This window comes from Heptranchias perlo, chromosome 8 (assembly GCF_035084215.1).
Source record: "Heptranchias perlo isolate sHepPer1 chromosome 8, sHepPer1.hap1, whole genome shotgun sequence".
Classification (NCBI taxonomy): Eukaryota; Metazoa; Chordata; class Chondrichthyes; order Hexanchiformes; family Hexanchidae; genus Heptranchias; species Heptranchias perlo.
This window is the reverse complement of record NC_090332.1, coordinates 40117226-40137875: the sequence shown is the minus strand read 5'-3', so window position 1 is coordinate 40137875 and position 20650 is coordinate 40117226. Positions and strand designations below refer to the sequence as shown.

Genomic DNA, 20650 nt, shown 5'->3' with positions numbered 1-20650 from the left:
AAGCCCATGGGATTAAAGGGACAGTGGCAGCGTGGATATAAAATTGGCTGGGGACAGAAAGCAGAGAGTAGTGGTGAAAGGTTGCTTTTCTGACTGGAGGGAAGTGTATTGTGGTGTTCTCTAGGGACCACTGCTCTTTTTGATATATATTAATGACCTGGGCTTGGATATAGAGGGTATAATGTCAAAGTTTGCAGATGACACGAAACTCGGAAATGTAGTAAACAATGTGGATGATAGTAACAGACTTCAAGAGGACATAGGTAGACTGGTGAAATGGGCAGACACATGGCAGATGAAATTTAACACAGAGAAGTGTGAAGTGATGCATTTTGGTAGGAAGAATGAGGACAGGCAATGTAAACTAAATGGTACAGTGTTAAAGAGGCTGCAGGAACAGAGCGACCTGGGGGTGCACATATACAAATCTTTGAAGGTGGCAGGACAAGTTGAGAAGGCTGTTAAAAAAGCATATGGCATCCTGGGCTTTATTAATAGAGGCAGAGAGTACACAAGCAAGGAAGTTATGCTAAACCTTTAAAAAACACTGGTTAGGCCTCAGCTAGAGTATTGTGTTCAGTTCTGGGCACCACATTTTAGAAAGGATGTCAAGGCTTCAGAGAGGGTGCAGAAGAGATTCACTAGAATGGTATCGGGGATGAGGGACTTCAATTATGTGGAGAGACTGGAGAAGCTGGGGTTGTTCTCCTTGGAGCAGAGAAGGTTAATGGGAGATTTGATAGAGGTGTTCAAAAGCATGAATGGTTTTGACAGAGTAAATAAGGAGAAACTGTTTCCAATGGCAGAAGGGTTGGTAACCAGAGGACACAGATTTAAGGTGATCAGCAAAAGAGCCAGAGGTGACAAGAGGAAACATTTTTTTACGCAACGTGTTGTAATGATCTGGAATGCACTGCCTGAAAGGGTGGTGGAAGCAGATTCAGTAGTAACTTTCAAAAAGGAACTGGATAAATACTTGAAGGGAAAACATTTACAGGGCTATGGGGACAGAGCAGGGGAGTGGGACTAATTTGGATAGCCCTTTCAAAGAGCTGGCACAGGCACCATGGGGTGAATGGCCTCCTCCTGTGCTGTACCTACTATGATACTATGATTAGGACAGGTGACCAAAAGCTTGGTCAAAGAGGTAGGTTTTAAGACCATCTTAAAGGAGAAGAGAGAGGCGGACAGGCTTAGGGAGGGATTTCTAGAGCTTAGGGCCTAGGGAGCTGAAGGCACGGCTGCCAATGGTGGAGCGATTAAAATCGGGGACCCGCAAGAGGCAAGAATTGGAGGACCACAGAGATCTCGGAGGGTTGTAGGGCAGGAGGAGGTTACAGAGATAGGGAGGGGCAAGGTCATTGAAGGATTTGAAAACAAGGATGAGAATTTTAAAACCACAGCGTTCCCGGACCGGGAGCCAATGTAGGTCAGCGAGTACAGGGGTGATGGGTGAATGGGACTTGTTACGAGTTAGGAAATGGGCAGCAGAGTTTTGCTGAGCTCAAGTTTATGGAGGATGGAAGACGGGAGGCCTGCCAGGAGAGCATTGGAATAGTCAAGTCTAGAGGTAACAAAGGCATGGATGAGGGTTTCAGCAGCAGATGAGCTGAGGCAGGGCCAGAGACAGGCGATGTTACGGAGGTAGAAGTAAGTGGTCTTGGTGACAGAGCAGAAAAGTGGTCAGAAGCTCTTCTCAGGGTCAAATAGGACGCCAAGATTGCGAACGGTTTGGTTCAGCCTCAGACAGTGGCCAGGGAGAGGGATGGAGTCGGTGGCTAGGGAACCGAGTTTGTGGTGGGGACCTAGGTCAATGGCTTTGGTATTCCTAATATTTAGTTGGAGGAAATTTTGCATATCCAGTACTGGATGTCGGACAAGCAGTGTGACAAACGAGAGACTGTGGAGGGGTCGAGAGAGGTGGTGGTGAGGTAGAGCTGGTCATCAACGCACATATGGAACCTAACATCGTGTTTTCGGATGATGTCGCCAAGGGGCAGCATATAGATGAGAAACAGGAGGGGGGCCAAGGATAGGTCCTTGGGGGACTCCAGAGGTAACGGTGCGGGAGCGGGAAGAGGAGACATTGCAGGTAATTCTCTGGCTACGATTGGATAGATAAGAATGAAACCAGGCGAGTGCAGTCCCACCCAGCTGGACGATGGAGGAGAGGCTTTGGAGGAGGATGGTGTGGTCAACCATGTCAATTGCTGCAGACAGGTCGAGAGGGATGAGGAGGGATAGTTTACCATGCTCACAGTCACATAGGATGTTATTTGTTACTGATAGGGGCCTTTAAAGGCACTTTGCACTGGTTGCATATCATAATCTTGCATTTTTGTATTACATTTTATCAAGGCACACATTGTTGCCCATTTAGGTGGTGAATGCAATATAGGCTTTACATGTCCATTATCTTTGTTTCCTTGTTCAAAACTATTCTGCGGTGTCTTTTGTTGTCATTTTTTGTAATCTTCTTTTAAAAGCTGCTCTCTGAGATTGCCAAACCAACTTAGCACCAGAATTGAAGGAACTTTGACAGTAACTGCACTATACATATCTAACCAGCTGGAAAATCCTTCTTGGCAAAGTCTAAAATCACGCTGAGATTTTGAAAAGGACATTTGAAAAAAGGTTAAACTCCACTAAAATTCTTATCCAGTCTTAAGTCCCAGTCTTGCCCCCTGGAGCTAACTTTTAGAGAAATCAGGACACAAGTTAAAAAAAAATCTAACTGGAAGCACTATTTGAGTGTGGACTGTATGAAATGCAATTCACCAAGGAGTTTCTGCTAAAGGTCAGCTATGCATGAGAGGAAGCTTGACAAATGGGCAATGTGTTGATCCTTAACTCATTGTATAACATCAGAATTTTTAATCTTGTAACAGTGAATCAAATTACCAATTAAATAAGTAAACTTTCATCTTTAAATTCAAAGTAGCCACAGGAGTCTCTAACTAAAAAGTGACACAAATACCCTTTCCAGTAATTTCACCTGTTGACACTTGTTCAAACCAATGCGTTCTGCCTTTGCTGTAAAATATATATGATGTGGAGATGCCGGTGATGGACTGGGGTTGACAATTGTAAACAATTTTACAACACCAAGTTATAGTCCAGCAATTTTATTTTAAATTCACAAGCTTTCGGAGGCTTCCTCCTTCCTCAGGTAAATGTTCAGGAGCTCCTTGAAGTAAAATATATAAGTGCTACACTATTAAATAGGCTCTTCAGCACATTGTCAGCAAAATCAAAGCCACCCTCTTTGGCTCCTGCAAACATCTATTTGCCTCAACCTCAACTGTTGCCAAGATTGTTTGCTTTCACCTCTGCAGCCTCATCCACCTCCACCCATACCTCATTTCCTCTGCTGCTGAAACAATGACTTTATCATCTCAAGATTGGACATTTCCAATGCTCTCCTTGGCAGCCTCCCAACTTCCACCCTTCATAAACTTCAAGTTATCCAGAATACTATGGCCTGCATTCTCACCCACACTAAGATCCCCATCACCCTATCCTTATCCTTATCAAGCACTACTGCTTCCTATGTTCCAGAGAATTGATCTTAATGATCATCACAATCACCTTCAAATCCATGATGTGGAGATGCCGGTGATGGACTGGGGTTGACAATTGTAAACAATTTTACAACACCAAGTTATAGTCCAACGATTTTTATTTGAAATCTACAAGCTTTCGGAGGTTTCCTCCTTCCTCAGGTAAATGTTATCCCTCAATATCTCTTCGACCTTCATCAGTTATGCCTCTTGTCCAGTCCTCCGAAACTGGCCTGCTTCAGGTTCCCCACTCTCCCACTGGCAGCTACTCCTTCAGCCACTTTGCCCTATCATTTGGAAATCTTGACCTTAGGATCTGTCTTGTCAACTTCCTACTTAGGACTCTTCCCTTTATCTGTGCTTTTGAGTTTCTTCCCTTTCTCCCGGTGTCCACTCATTATCCACTGCCCTGTAAAGCACTCTGAGACACCTTTCCAGTAGAAATTGAGTGCTATGGACACGTAAGCAGTTTTAGTCATTTTTAAAAAAATCATGCATTATTAATGAGGCATCACTTCATTAAGAAATCTGTGATAACAGGTCTTTGGGGGGAAATTTTGCCTCCCTCGCCGACAGAAACTAGGTGGGGGGGACAGTCACAATGAAGTGGAACACTTACCCGCTGAGCTCCGGCCCCAATTCTGTCGATAGCAATTTTAAATTGCAGCCACTGAGGACATGCACCTAAAGCTGGTGGGGTCCTTGTTTACGTATGCAGATCAGGACCCAACTGCAATATTAACCCCAGGTCAGCGCAGGGAAGTTCTCGTGGCTTCACCTCCAGGCCTGACCTGCTGGGAACAGGAGCAGGGGACAAAAGAAGCCCAGCAAGGTAGGTTGCTTCAATGTTGCTTCAATGTTGTCATTTCCTTCTGACCCAGGAGTGCTCCTCTCAGCCCCACAAGGAAACATTGACCTCCCCTGCCCTGGTCTTCCCTCGTCCTCCCCGGCCGTGATCACCTGCGGAACCTCTCTTACCACCTTACCTTAGTGCCGGGAACTGTTCACTCAGCTCCCCTGTGGTGGCCTCCTGCTGCTCGATTTTAATGGCCGGGCAGAGCCGCTTACTTCCCTGCTGTTTTGGTCAGGAAGTCGTCCAGCAGCATATTAATAGAATAGTGACTACACTTTAAAAGTACTTCATTAGCTGTAAAGCGCTTTGGGACATCCTGAGGTTGTGAAAGGGGCTACATAAATGCAAGTCTTTCTTTCTTTAATGCTCCGGCAGTTAAAATTGGCTGGGCCTCCCTGCTGCCGCTCCTGGACAGGCCGGCTGCTCATTAGACTGCATTCCTGCCCGGGAGTTAAAATGGACCCCATTACCCCTTTGTTTTGTTTCAATAATATGTGTCCTACTGAAAGTACAACGACCACTCCAGCACCACAAGTCTCTACTTAAAGTGAAATAAGATGCTTTTCGAAGTGCTCATTTACAATGAAGGTGATACTCACATGGGTTCCTATTCAGTGGATAAAATGTCAATAATGTTATTCTTCAAATAGAATATACACAAGATTGAATGAATAAAATAAGAATATTTTCAACATTAAAAAGACTACTAAATAAGTTGTGCCACATCAAAAGTATCTACTACACAAGTACATCTAGTCGACAAATGGGGGTAAAAATTATTCTTCTGCTGCAGTGTAAGGATGAATTCTCAAACTCAGCAGCTCTGACTGTCACATGCTGGTATCCCACAAACAACGTGTTCAATAAATAAATATTGGTGTTTTCTGATAATTGCTAAGTAATTTTCCATTTTGTTAAACTTCAATCCCTAGTTTGGAGCTCCAAGATAAAAGGTTGGAACATTAGTTAGCAAACAGATAAGGGTAAGAGCATTCCCCGTTGGTTGACTGATGGTCTAAACAATTAGACTGCTGTAGGAATCTCAGCAGTTAGACTAGTCTCCAGTTCCAGCTGAGACAACAGTGGTGTGAGAACTATAAATGGTGAAATAACCCTACCATCTGAAAGTGGTATGTTGCGTGCAAATTAAGAATGCACATAATTTCAGCCTGAAATGCTGGAATTCCTAAGTCTCGTGAGAGACTAAGGCGTAGAATTCGATGGTGCCGTGCCCGTTTTTCAGGCACAAAACAGGCACCTTAGCATCCAATATGGCAGGTGAGGCGTGAACACTAATTACACGTGGAAGTGCACCACCCGCCATATTGGTGAAGACAGAAAAATAGGTGTTCTGGGTCCACACCTGAAGCAGGCCCTTTAATTATTCAAATAGCGAGCCGAACGCCTGTTTTGAGGCCCCTATATAAAATTGGGCTGCCCTGCATGCAATCAGTCCCAAGCCAGGTCTACATGCAGCCTAATCAGCGGTCCTTAAAGGGTCGGCTGGTGGCCACCACCAAAAAGGTAAGTTATTTAAAAAATACTTACCTGACTATGGAGCCGGGAGGTGCAGGAGTGCTCCACCGGGCTCTACTGCAGTGCCGAACACTGTGGCCGGCCACCGCTAGCCCACCCCTCACTCCCTCCCGACTGCTTTCCGCCTTCTCCCCCCCATCTTGCAAAACATGCCTGAGGGCCGCTGCCAGCAACGCAGCAGCCTGAAATTCAACAGGGTTGCTGGTGTGAACCAATTTCTAGGCCTATACGTCAAAATGATAGACAATTTAAAAAGGTGCATTTTAATTGTATTTAAATTTGAAGCGAAAGTCACAAAATAATTTCAAGTAACGGTTCTCAGAACAGAATATTATAATTTCAAATTTACACATTATTCCCAGTTTTTTCCTATGGCTGAAATTGGCAACTCAGCAGGGTCAGGGGGAGTATGTCCCACCACTGCAGATTCATGCACTGTGTACTTTCTGCTGGCGATATATTTAAGGCTATGTGTTGCTTAGGTAACTGAACTATTTGTTAGGTTATTTAAGCTAATGCTTGTTTTTCTGATGAAATCAACTCACTATTGTCAGATACACTTTCATACATATCTTGTAAGTTTTGTACTCTTAGACTATGCAAATTCTGAATATTCCAACATTTCATGCCTTCTTAAATTGGTTAGAACACTAGCAGTGGGAATCATTCAGAACAGCACAAAGATAGACTTCACAGGAGCTGTGGAGGTGTTATTCTGACTTATCTCAACAAAAAAAATAAGTAATTCCCTTCAAGAAAATAGCTGAATTATGAAATACCTCACAATATTTTTTAATCCATCTGTGTAGTGAACAGACAGCTAAGCAAGATTTAAATGACAAAACAACTTTAAGAGACATTTCAAATGTGAAAAGTAAATTAAAATTTAGTGTCAAAGCACAAAAACCCCCAATATGTAAATATCCTGTAGACCTTAAAAATCTTTCACCAAGGGTTAAGGAGAAAAGTGTTTTGTTTGTTTTTCATCCAGTTTATTCCCATGAGGCATCTTGCCTCAACATGATTTCCTGCAGCTGGGAGGGTGGAGTGCCTGTGGCTGCAACCAACTCGCTCCAAGGTCCTGCTCGATCAACGAACACATGTCAGATGAGATGAATGACATCAATGTTTTTGTGCTGAGACGCTTTATTTGCATTCAGTGATATCAAACACACTCAAGTCAGAATTTTGTACGTCAGATACAATAGAGTTCACCCGATGTTACTGCATTACAAAGTCTTCATGTAAAATCATCTCACGTTTTTCATGATCAAGTTTTAATTTTCAATTTCCTGTTGAAATTACATTTTATCTTAAAAAAATTAGACTTGTCATCGTGTGCCTTGGGGGAGTCAAAACTATGGGCCTCAGGGGGTGAGGGCACAATCATTGGCCAGGGGGATTAGCAGGGGTAGCGGCTCCCATTGGACATGAGCATCCTGCTGGATGTCAACCCAGTTTTCAGAGACTAGAACTCTCGTCTCTACTTGCTGGGACTGTCTGGAGTGGGGCTTGAACCCATAGCCTTCTGGGTCAGAGGCAGGAACACTATCACTGAGTCAAGGCTCACTCTGGACAGAGACTAAGGGCCCGAAAAGCTGCAGCTGCCCAATCCAGCAGTTATGCCGGATTGTGCCTGCCACCAACCCTGCCGAGTTTGCATGGTCAGGGGGAGGATTGGCAAGAACGGGCCTTCGGTGATGTGCGGACACCCGCCTGCCGAAGACCCTGTAATGGCATGCAGGGTCTTCGGCAGGCAGGGGTCATTTTCAATTTTTTTTTAAAAAGAACAGCTGCTCCCCAATCTTTGGCAGTCCAGACTCCTTCCCTGGCCTGGATGTCCCAGCCCTCCCCCCAACTAGAGCTCTTCAGAAGACTGGTGCTCCTCATCTCACTGGGTGTACTGGCCTCCAACCATATGCTGGAGCACAATCTCCTAGAGTAGGAAGTTCTCGCTTACAGGCCCCCCACCCTAAACATCAGTGGTTTTATTTGGGGTGGGCAGAGGCTTCAAAGTAAGAATGGGAGCCGGCATATCTGGGTCCCAACAGAGCTTCTGGCCAAAGTTACAGCAGTCCATCAGAATGGCCAAGGACATTTGGAGTCAAGATGTTTTTCTTCAAGGAGTGCTGGAAAGATGAAGCAATTTCCAGGCAATCAGATAAAGGGTTTTTCTTCTTTTGTCTCTCATCCCAGTTATATCCAACACTCTGTAGCGAAGAGAGCAAAGTAGTGACTACTACCAGGGCTCTGACAAGTAAATGATGATCTGTAATAGTTGTACAAGGACATCACATGGTTATACCATTATAATTTTCTCATCTTAGGTCCCCTTATACCTCTCCCACTACAAGATCAGTATTTTCCATGTGACCAATAAATAGTGTGAGTCTCTATCACCAACCCACAGAGAGTGCCCTAGTACATCATCAGTGCATTATGTCACTGCAACACTCTTCTTGCAGTGTTTCAAATAACTCTTACATGTGATACTAGGGCTACCTCATATAAACATAAAAGTTATATATCTCCTAAACTACAAAAAAATTGAAAAGTAAATTATTCCAGAAATAGAAGAAATTCAATGGAATATGTATTTATTAAAAATGGTTTGTATCAACTTTTGTTTAAAATTGTTACTTTCTTCATCTGTACCAGATTATGAGGAAGGACTAATCACATCTTTAATAGTAAACCATTAGTTGCATAATTGGTCGTGATATGTTTGCATGGAGTTTCCAAATACTCCATAAATTATGGGCTACTTTTATAAAATGAGTGGATTTGTGCCTCTCATTGCTCAATTTTCTGCTCTTTCTCCTGCTGGGTCCACTTACACTGGAACATGCTTCCTTAAGCTTCAGCAACCACCCAGTACCTCACCCATGTGACTATTCTTCATGTGTGAGCAACAAGGGGCTGTGAGCTATTCAAACATGAGACATCACTCTTGAGCCCAATTCTGTTCTTAACCAATATCCATGTATGCATCTTTTCCAGTAGGGGGACACTAGTTAATACTCAGATTAGGGAGTCCTCGCTAATTTTCCCCTCTGTAGCCCAGAGTTACTGAGGGCAAGTGTAGCACCCCAATTGTTGCTTTCAGATCAGCCAACTCAGAGTGAATACTTAACAAGAAATCTAAGAGTCTCATCAAATTCCAGCAGCTTCTAAGTTGACTTAAAAATAACTACCATGCCCTGAGAGCAGTGATGTTCATACCCTAATATGAGGAGGCCAAGCATTAAAACATTTTTCATTAAGTCATAATGCTCATATTAACTTGCAACTATTATTTTGTGGGATAACCTGCCATTTGTTTCAATATGGGCAGCAGCAATGACTGTCCTTTGTTTAAAGACAAAAAGCCTTGTAACATTTCAACAATTTCAATGAAGTACTGTTTCTAAACAAAAGTATTGTAATTTTTCAACAATTCTCTAATGAAACCCAATACCTATTTTAATATTCTACTTGGAACCTTTCAGTAGATTTTATGTACTAGAACTTTTGTGTTTGAACTCCTATGAATACATTTGGGATTTCTGTATATTGGAAAGAATGATGTCACAAAAGATATTAGCTCAGAGAATAACTGGCGTAAGTATGTCAATAGACAGTGATAACATGTTTTGTTTCCAGTCTCAGCTGAGCTGTCTGAGGGAAGTAGTGAGTATTGTTTTAAATGTTTGTTCTTGGGATGTGGGCGACACTGGCAAGGCCGTATTTACTGCCCATTGCTAGTTAACGGAGAAGGTGGTGGTGGGCCTTCTCTTTGATCTGCTGCAGTTCTTGTGGTGGTGGTGCTCCCACAATGGAATTCCAGGATATTGATTTAGTGACACTGAAGGAACAGCAATATATGTCCAAGTCTGGATGGTGTGCAATTTGGAGGTGACGGTGTTCCCATGACATTTCTACTCTTGTCGTCAATTGTAGAGGTTGTGGGGTAATTAAGTTGTGTCAAAGTAAGCTTGGTGACTTGCTGTAGTACATCCTGTAGATTGTACATAGTGCAGTCACAGTGCATCAGTGAAGGAGGGGATGGATGGTGAGTCTAGTGGCAGGAACACCAATCCAGTGAACTGCTCTATCCTAGATGGTGTCAAGCTTCTTGAGTGTTTTTATGGCTGCACCCATCGATGCGATTGATGACTCTTCTGATTTAAAGCTTGTAGATGGTGCAGAGGCTTTGAGGGGTCAGGGGTGTGAGACTCATTTCATAATACCCAGTCTCTAGCACATTCTTGTAGCCACAGTGCATATAAGGCTAGTCCAGTTAAACTTCTGGTCAATGCTGAATCAAAATATCCCTAACTGATCCTATATATTTGTGAATCATATTAATTTGAATACCATCACCATTTCACCTCTCCCTCAGTCTTCTCCTCTCTAACAAGAGTCCTAACTAAGAGTCTGCCCTCATGTGTTTTATTCTCTAGTCCCCCTATCATTTTAATAGCCCTTTTCTGCAGCTTCTCCAGCTCAGCTACATGGTTCCTTTACTGAGGTTTCCATAACTACACGCAATACTCCAGGTGCAGCCTGACCAATCCTTCAATCTACATCCCATTTGCTTTCTTGATAGCAGCCAGTAGCTTGATTTCCTGGGGGATTTACCTACCATGACTCCCAGGTCCCTTTTCTGATTCATTTTTGTAGGTATTTTCCCATTAATCTTATAATCCTTCTGCTTATTTCATAACCCTACACCTTTCAACATTAAACTGCCTCTGCAAATTGTCAGGTCACTTCTCCGGGGTCACCTGTATTTTAATAGAGACCTTTGACTATTGCTATGAATGCTGAGATAGCCTTGCCTCCATAACAATGTTTTATTTTCTCTCTTTGGAGCAGGAGAAATGCCAAGAATTACTGGCAAAGTCCATATTTGGGAGATCATTATCGTCAGATGGGAATTCATGATCTCCTGCATGAGCAACCGGCAAATGGATGGGGGTGGGTGGTAAGCCTGCTGAGTCTGATATCCGTTTGGAATACTAAACATTCTGAGTCACAAATATTCCAGGACTCTAAGTTGTCTTAGATCTTAGGCAATGAGCTACAGCACGATATAAAAGAATGTTATTAAACTCTGGAGGCTTGTGGACATTATCAGCTGTAGCAACATGCATTCCAAAAGTCCTCAGAATAATCACAATGTTGTCTATCAGCTGTTTGTTCCTGGGTGTGGCAAGGAGCTTACAGAACCAACTGCCATATAAAAAAGACAAGCAGCTGCTGCATGTGTTCAAGATGATTGATCCCAGCCTATTTCCCAGTCATCATTATCACTTCCCTACCTAGGGCCTTGACTTTACAAGTCTCAGTTGTCTGCAACAGTCACATAGCTTTTGACACTTTCTGAAAATACCTTCAGATATCTCCGAGCAACGAACAGGCATAAAGCCTAATTTAGCACTGTTAGAAATTCTAAGTAGCAACTGAAGTACATTTACAGATTATGTCAAGCAGAGACTTTCAGCTACCCAGAAATAGGAACACACCGGAGACATGGTATATCTAATATTCAAATTTTGTTAATTTTCCATTTCCAGTTATGGCAAATGGCTCAGTCTTCACTTTTACACTATGTGGATTTAATCATTCAAAAATCTGTACTGTTCCATTGAATGTGAACTTGAGTGGTGTATCTGAAGTTGTGGCAGTTGAACAAATAATGTCTACGTACTGAAATAGTGTATGAAAAGTCAGGATGCCTGCCACAGAGGCATGAAGGCAGTCAAAAGGACTATGTAAAAAAGTCTACTTATCTAATGCATTTGAAATGTGCAAAGTGCCTTTCCCACAGCGATTCAGGTAAAACTGGACAGCAAGTCATTCCTGGTGCTCTTGCACATCTCCCAACAGCCAGTTAAAGAATGGCAATGACCTAGGTCTGCAAGCAGGTCACCTACCTGCCCCTTCAACCAGCGTGTTTCATTGGCAAGGGGGCAAAATATGAAATAATCTATCAAAATCATCTACAACATGCCACATCGTGAACTTCAGCTTGGACAGTTGAATTAGATTATAGAAAACAAGGTATGGCACAAGAAATACTGGAATATTTACTGAACCCTTGCTCTTCAAAATGTGGTACCAATATTACATAAAATTATAATAAGCCTACAAACAGCATTCCCCAGAAATTGTTGTTATTTCTTCCCACCAACATTAACTTTAGTTAAAATAAATTCAGCCAAGTTCACAAGCTGAAAACAGGAATAGGAAAAAGAAATCTTGAAATCAAAATTTAATTTTAGGACAACTCACTAATGGAAAACTAATTTAAAAAAAACCTCTAAAATCCAACATTCTAACCGTAACTGATTGAAAGATTCAATTACTATATTCTATGTTTTAATTTTATTACAAAATCTATCTTCAACATTTTGATTATTAATAAACAAAACAAGAGTGCTACATATTTGAAAGATATATTTTGTACTTAACAGTTGGGCTATTTCAGTGTTAAGCGCTTTTATGAGTTGCAAGACCACAAGGAAAGAATCTGGACGGCGTGTGAGGCATCAAAGGCGATTGATATCAGAACTGCAGCTGGATGCCAGCAGACTTATTAAGTAAAGAAGCAGTAGCCCTGTTAATAAACGAGAAGATAATGGAGCAAAGCAAAATACAGAGCATTAAGCTAGCCACACAATACCTCATGGTATAGCCAGTCAGCCCAGGGGCACCAGTATACAAAGTGCCATAGCCAAGCTCTGCATCAAAAACTGATTAAACTCTGCACCTTCAAACCATCTATGCATTAAGAATGGTAGGCAGGTCTGACCTGTAAGCCACCCAAAGGAAGCAGCAGAATGGATCAAGGAGAATACATTCTTCACATATGATTCTAGACAGTGGTCTAAGGGTGCGACAGCAGTGCGTGTGGACCTGCAATCCGGTAATGGTGGGAGGGGTGTCCTAAGGTCTTGCAATGGAGAGTCCCACGGCTGCAAATACTAGGAAAAGGGTCCAGGGATCTGAGAGCAACAAAGGAAAGTCTTGGAGGGGTAGATTCTTTGGCGTTAGGGCATTGGGAAGGGGCTTCCCTTGGGCTGTGAACAGAGGATAGGGGTCATGGGATCCGCATGGGAGAGAAAGTAATCCGAGGTGCAAGAATAACGGGGGAGGTGCCCAGAATCCATGAGGACTGGGAGAGGGGTTCTTGAGTACCGAGGGGGAAAAATTTAGTCAAATTTTAAATATATAGAAAATACTAAGTCCTGCTAAATCAGTTTACTATGTACCCCAGATAGCTAAATCACTATGAGCACTGAATTACTGACAAGAACACTGTTTTGAATCCAAGCCTCAACTGGTATTTACACTCAGGCTTCTACTGCAAAAAAATTGGGTCTTAAATTCCGGCGATTTTTTTGTACAACAGTATCTAAAGTATATGGTCAAAGGATGATGAATGCTAGCAGTTGTAAAGCAGACTTCAATTGGGAGATTTATGTTCAAATTCCATTCTTAACTAACATTCATACTTTGATATCTCTTAGGAAAAATGTTTACCATGTCTCTCTAACTCATATAGGGGACGGAGGACATAGCTGGTTAGGGTCCCTTCCTGCATATTCAGGCACATGATCAAGAAGTATTAACAGTGATATACATGGATCTGTGTTGTACATTATTGTACGCAAACCAAAAAGAGTTCCACGTAAATGGTGACACCAGCAGCTATGTGCAGTTGGAATACAAATAAAATTTATCTGAAAAACACCAAAAAATTAAGTTTATCCACAGTAATAAATGATGTAGAATTGCCCTTTAAAGGTGGAGGAAGCTGATTCTTCATGTGTCTCAAATTATATTAAGAACCAAAAGATAAAATTGGTGGGGTTGACTGTACAGCAGCTTTTCTAACTCCACCCTGAAGTTTCAATATTCATTGTTCAAATCTGTAATCTTGGCAATTACTTACCCACATCTGTCATGTGGGTGTTCATAAATTCTACCTAGTCTCTGCTGTTATGGGAATGTGACTAGAACATTCTGTAAGAAATCATGAATAATAAACTATAAGGGGCCTCTCTAATCCTAAACAGACAGATTTTAGGTTTGTAAAAAAAGTTTTTTTTTCCATTTCCCAATAAGTGTTTCCCTAGCAAACAGAGTGACCCATGGATGACCCTGCCTTGTCTGGTCTGTGCTTGGTACTGCCTGTACTGAGGAGGTACAGACACAACTTATAGCACAGATTGTTGAGAGGTCTATATGATCTGCCAGCCCTGTTGAACAGGGATAGTGTGTGGCATGGAAACTGTAAGGAGAATAAGCGAAAAAGTAATGAATATGCCCATATAATTGCAAAATAGATGCATAACACAGAAACTGATACTGCACAAAATAATTACTTCGGCCACTGAATTCTTAATTTAATGTAATTTATGTACAACTTTAAGCATTTACAAAATAATCTGATAGTTATCCCAAAACTACACATTCATTTAGCTATACATTTTACATTCTTAAGTTAAATAGAACTTTGTAGTTTCTGTGAAACAAATAATTTTTCCTTTTATTCCCCCTCTGGAAGGTCTTACCCAATAATTTCCCTCCTATTTTCTCCTCAAGTCTCTCTCTATCATGCACTACCTGTAGCTGGTGTCCAAATGTGCAGACAGACAATCTGCTTCCAGACCTCCGCCAGTGCTCTCTGAAAAAGTCACCGAGAGATACCAAACAACAGCCTGGAGATGATTTTTCCAAAATTCCCTAGATTCTGGAAGGGTCCCATCAGATTGGAAAATAGCAAATGTAACTCTTCTGTTCAAGAAAGGAGGGAGACAGAAAGCAGGAAACTACAGGCCAGTTAGCTTAACATCTGTCATGGGGAAAATGCTAGAATCTATTATTAAGGAAGTTATAGCAGGGCACTTAGATAATCTCAATGCAATCAGACAGAGTCAACACGGCTTTGTGAAAGGGAAATCATGTTTGACTAACTTATTAGAGTTCTTTGAGGAAGTAACAAGCAATGTGGATAAAGGGGATCCTGTGGATGTGGTGTACTTGGATTTACAGAAGGCATTTGACAAGGTGCCACATCAAAGGCTACTACACAAAGGATTGGTTAGCTAACAGGAAACAGAGAATAGGCATAAATGGGTCATTTTTGAGTTGGCAAGATGTAATGAGTGGAGTGCCACAGGGATCAGTGCTGGGGCCTCAACTATTTACAATCTATATCAATGACTTGGATGAAGGGTCCGAATGTATGGTTGCTAAATTTGCTGATGACATAAAGGTAGGTTGGAAAGTAAGTTGTGAAGAGGACATCCCTGCAAAGGGATATAGGTAGGTTAAGTGAGTGGGCAAAAATTTGGCAGATGGAGTATAATGTGGGAAAATGTGAACTTGTCCACTTTGGCAGGAGGAATAGAAAAGCAGTATACTATTTAAATGGAGAGAGATTGCAGAACTTTGAGGTACAGAGGGATCTGGGTGTCCTAGTACAAGAATCACAAAAAGTTAGTATGCAGTACAGCAAGTGATTAGGAAGGCAAATGGAATGTTGTCATTTATTGCAAGGGGAATGGAATATAAAAGTAGAGATGTTTTGCTACAGTTGTACAGGGCATTGGTGAGACCACATCTAGAATACTGTATGCAGTTTTGGTCTCCTTATTTAAGAAAGGACACAATTGCTTTAGAAGCGGTTCAGAGAAGGTTCACTCGACTGATTCCTGGGATGAGGGGGTTATCCTATGAGGAAAGGTTAGGGAGGAAATTGCGGGTCCCCTAGCAGAGATATTTCAATCATCGACAGCTACAGGTGAGGTGCCTGAAGATTGGAGGGTAGCAAATGTTGTGCCTTTGTTTAAGAAAGGCGGCAGGGAAAAGCCTGGGAACTACAGACCGGTGAGCCTGACATCTGTAGTGGGTAAGTTGTTAGAGGGTATTCTGAGAGACAGGATCTACGGGCATTTGGAGAGGCAGGGACTGATTAGGAACAGTCAGCATGGTTTTGAGAGGAAAATCATGTCTCACAAATTTGATTGAGTTTTTTGAAGGGGTAACCAAGAAGATAGATGAGGGCTGTGCAGTAGACGTGGTCTACATGGACTTTAGCAAAGCCTTTGACAAGGTACCGCATGGTAGGTTGTTACATGAGGTTAAATCTCACGGGATCCAAGGTAAGGTAGCCAATTGGATACAAAATTGGATTGACGGCAGAAGACAGAGGGTGGTTGTAGAGGGTTGTTTTTCAAACTGGAGGCCTGTGACCAGCGGTGTGCCTCAGGGATCGGTGCTGGGTCCGCTGTTATTTGTTATTTATATTAATGATTTGGATGAGAATTTAGGAGGCATGGTTAGTAAGTTTGCAGATGACACCAAGATTGGTGGCATTGTGGACAGTGAAGAAGGTTATCTAGGATTGCAACGGGATCTTGATAAATTGGGCCAGTGGGCCGATGAATGGCAGATGGAGTTTAATTTAGATAAATGTGAGGTGATGCATTTTGGTAGATCAAATCGGGCCAGGACCTACTCCGTTAATGGTAGGGTGTTGGGGAGAGTTATAGAACAAAGTACAGGTTCATAGCTCCTTGAAAGTGGAGTCACAGGTGGATAGGGTGGTGAAGAAGGCATTCAGCATGCTTGGTTTCATTGGTCAGAACATTGAATACAGGAGTTGGGATGTCTTGTTGAAGTTGTACAAGACATTAGTAAGGCCACACTTGGAATACTGTGTACAGTTCTGGTCACCCTATTATAGAAAGGATATTATTAAACTAGAAAGAGTGCAGAAAAGATTTACTAGGATGCTACCGGGACTTGATGGTTTGACTTATAGGGAGAGGTTGGATAGGCTGAGACTTTTGGACAAGTTGGGCCTGTATACATTGCAGTTTAGATGAATGAGAGGTGATCTTATTGAAACATATAAGATCCTGAGGGGACTTGAAGGGGTAGATGCTGGGAGAATGTTTCCCCCTGTGGGAGAGACTGGAACTAGGGGACACAGCTTAAAATAAGTGGTCTCCCATTTAAGATGGGGATGAGGAGAAATTTTTTCTCTCAGAGGGTTGTGAGTCTGTGGAATTCCCTTCCTCAGAGAGCGGTGGAGGCAGGGTCATTGAATATTTTTAATGCCGCGTTAGATAGATTCCTGATTAACAAGGGAGTCAAAGGTTACAGTAGGTAGACGGGAAAGTAGGGTTGAGGTCACAATCAGATCAGCCATGATCTTATCAAATGGCAGAGGGGCCAAATGGCCTACTCCTGCTCTTAATTCGTATGTTCGTACGTATGTTCTTATGACTCTCCCTCAGAATTTTCCCATCCCTCTCTCCCTGGAGGAGGTGCCTGCGCTCTGCTTAGTGCCTTCCTAAAATGACACAGCAGGGTCTGGGAATTCAGCAAAGAGGTGGATTGGACCTGCATCCTACCACTCCATTGCTCAATGATTGGTCCTTAAATGTGTTGCGTGCAGCACCACTCTTTTCCTAACCTTTTTTTCACTGAAGCATTCTACAAGCACACAATACATTTGAATAACAAAAAATGAATAATTTGGAAAATGCAACACTCCTGTATTAATTATTTATTCTGTACACAAGAGTTTGAAGTGGGTCATCTTGGAAACATATTCAATTGGTGGTGATTGGGGGGGATAGCAGGGAGATACAATTGCCGTTAATTTTGTGATCTGACAGCGGACGGGACATGGAGGCTGCGCGAACACCATTGTGAACTTTACCAATGATATCTGTCTACCAGGCAATACTGAACCAGGCCACTCTAGGCTCACTAACCTGGTCAGCTAAAAAATTGGTGGGCTAACTGTTCAGTAGGTCTGATTTTTGAGTGTGTCAGTGTTGGAGAACATTACACGAGAAGAGATAACCAGAGACCCCTAACTGATATTTGAGAGAAAAAAAGAGGTTGGTGAGACTGAATATTGACAAATCTTCAAGACCTGATGGTTTCCATCCCAGGGTATTAAAAGAAGTAGGTGAGGAAATTGCAGCTGCTATCGTCATGATCTTCCAAAACACTCTTGATTCAGGAATTGTCCCCTTCGATTGGAAAATTGCCAATGTCACTTCATTAGCTAAGATGGGTGGGAAAGAGAAATCAGGAAATTATAGACCTATTAGTCTAACGTCTGCCAAGGGGCAGCATGTAGATGATGAAGAAAAGGGGGCCAAGGATGGATCCTTGGGTATTCCTGAGGGTAAGAGATAAACTAGGAAATTCTCAGCCTATTAGTCTAACGTCTGTTGTTGGGAAGTTATACTAGAATTTGTCATCAGTGACTAAACACTTGGACAAGTGTGAACTGACCAGAGAGAGCCAGCGTGGATTTGTAACGGGTAAGTTATGTCTAACTAACCTTGTTGATTTTTTTGAGGAGGTTAATAACGTGGTAGATAAGGGAATGTCCACGGATGTTATTTATATGGACTTCCAGAAGGCATTCGATAAGGTTCCACACATGTGGCTGTGAGCAAAAATAAAAGCATAGTATTGGAGGCAACCTATTAAGATGGGTAGGGAATTGGTTAGAAGGTAGGAGACAAAGAGTAGGGATAATGGGTATGTATTCCAATTGGCAGGATGAGATTGGTGGTGTCACCTATGGATCTGTACTGGGGCCACAGCTTTTCACTATATTTATCAATTAATTTGGATGAAGGAATCGTAAATGCATGTTTGCTGACAACACTAAGTTAGATGGCACAGTAAGTAATGGAGATGGGAGCAGAAAGTTGCAAAGGAACATTGACAGATTAAGTGAGTGGGCAAAACTGTGGCAGATGGAGTTCAATGTGGAAAAGTGTGAGGTCATCCACTCTGGAACTAAGAAAGATAGATCAGAGTATTTTCTAAATGGTAAGAAGCTAGAGAAGAGAGATCTAGGGGTCCACGTAAAGAAATTACTAAAAGCTAGTGGACAGATACAAAAAATAATTTAAAAGGCTAATGGAATGTTAACCTTTATCTCAAGGGGGCTGGAATACAAAGGGGTGGAAGTTCTGCTACAGTTATATAAGGCTCTGGTTAGATTGCATTTGGAGTACTGCATCAAAAGCAAAATACTGCAGATGCTGGAAATCTGAAATAAAAACAGAAAATGCTGGAAATACTCAGCAAGTCGGGCAGCATTTGTGGAGAAAGAAACAGAGTTAACGTTTCAAGTCGATGACCTTTTGTCAGAACTGACTCTATGTAAGATTAAAGGGTGATCTAATTGAGATTTTAAAATGATTAAAGGATTTGATAGGCGAGATAGAAAAAAACTATTTCCTCTGGTGGGGGAATCCAGGACAAGGGAGCATAACCTTAAAATTAGAGCTAGGCTGTTCAGGTGTAATGTCAGGAAGCACTTCTTCACACAAAGGGTAGTGGAAATCTGGAACTCTCCCTCAAAAAGCTGTTGAGGCTAGGTCAATTGAAAAATTCAAAACTGAGATAGATTTTTGTTGGGTAAGGATATTAAGGGATATGGAACAAAGGCGGGTAAATGGAGTTGGGGTACAGATCAGCCATAATCTAACTGAATGGCGGAACAGGCTCGAGGGGCTGAATAGCCTACTCCTGTTCCAATATATTAGTGCAGTACAATGGGGGCACCAACACTGAAGCCAAACAATGTTGGGATATAGGTTAGACCCACCACTCTGTTAAGCTTCCAGACCAGGCAGCTCCTCCAGGGAGAGAGGGAGGAAAATGTGAAACAGTCAACACCACAGTGCTCTTGTCTCTTTTAGAGCCAGTTCAGATCACCATTCACTTCAAATTGCAGCCATGCAAATTGTAGAATACTGAAGGGAAAGATCCCAAACTCTCTGTGCTATCTGATTTGGGATCTGGACTCAGCCATGGGTGGCTATATCCACTGGCAAGTGGCAGCTCTTTCTGAACCAGGGTTGTCAGATCTTGTAATTAGTTATGGAAAATCTGTAACTTGTCCATTGGCAGCCAAGTATGATTTTCCCCAAGCCTTTCTGCGCTTCAGCAATTACCAGGATCACACTAGGAAAATATGTGTCTTTATTATAGACGCACCCAGCTGGACTCTGTTATATCATTTATTATTCAACAGAAAAAAAGTAATCAGCTGATTAGTCACCCAGGCTGCATGAGTGCACCCTCTATTGATGGGCTTAATACTTGTGCCAGAAGAGAATTGGGAAAGATGGATGACAGAGGGAAGAAAACACATTTTTGAATGAAGGTCAATACTGTAATATATTTTAAAAGAAACAAAATAATTTGCTACATGGTACAGAAAATGAGAAAGCTTATCATTTTACAAAGGATAGTGCTATAATTGCACTGAAGGTCAATGGGATTTGATCAATAAGATGTGACTATTGAAATTCAAACTTCTAAATACTTATGTTCTTTGGATTTTTTTTAAAATTGAGAAGCAAAGCTAAAAAGGCCGAGGCCAATAGTGCAGGGCAGCACCATGGTGGAAAGAAAGTGAGTCGGAGAGAAGACAGAATAAATCCAATTCTGTTTAGATGAAACCATGTTTGGGTTTTAAAAGCTTGTAGGAAGAGACGGCTGAGGAATGTAAAGATGTACATTTTAAGGTCCTGTGAAAGAATGTTTGATTCCCATGGATGCTTATCTTGTCTCTTTACCTCACTACACAAGTGCAGTCTGAGGCAGACACGTGGTTCTTTTCCTGCACACTGTCACAACTAAGTGTAAATGAGGCAATGTC

At 42.1% G+C, this 20650-nt stretch overlaps 1 protein-coding gene across 6 annotated transcripts in view; it reads right to left on the bottom strand.

Annotated features, from left to right (window-relative positions):
• Positions 1 to 20650, bottom strand: part of LOC137324566 (acylphosphatase-2-like) — a 123583-nt gene that overhangs the window by 51676 nt on the left and 51257 nt on the right. The window contains exon 4 of one of the 6 annotated variants that reach the window (XM_067989002.1): positions 7071 to 8218. The exons of the other annotated variants lie outside the window; for them this stretch is intronic. Coding sequence (XP_067845103.1) covers positions 8146 to 8218 — 73 coding nt within the window. The 3' untranslated portion in view covers positions 7071 to 8145. Of the gene's footprint in view, positions 1 to 7070; positions 8219 to 20650 lie in introns of those variants that run through there. 6 annotated transcript variants of the gene reach the window in all.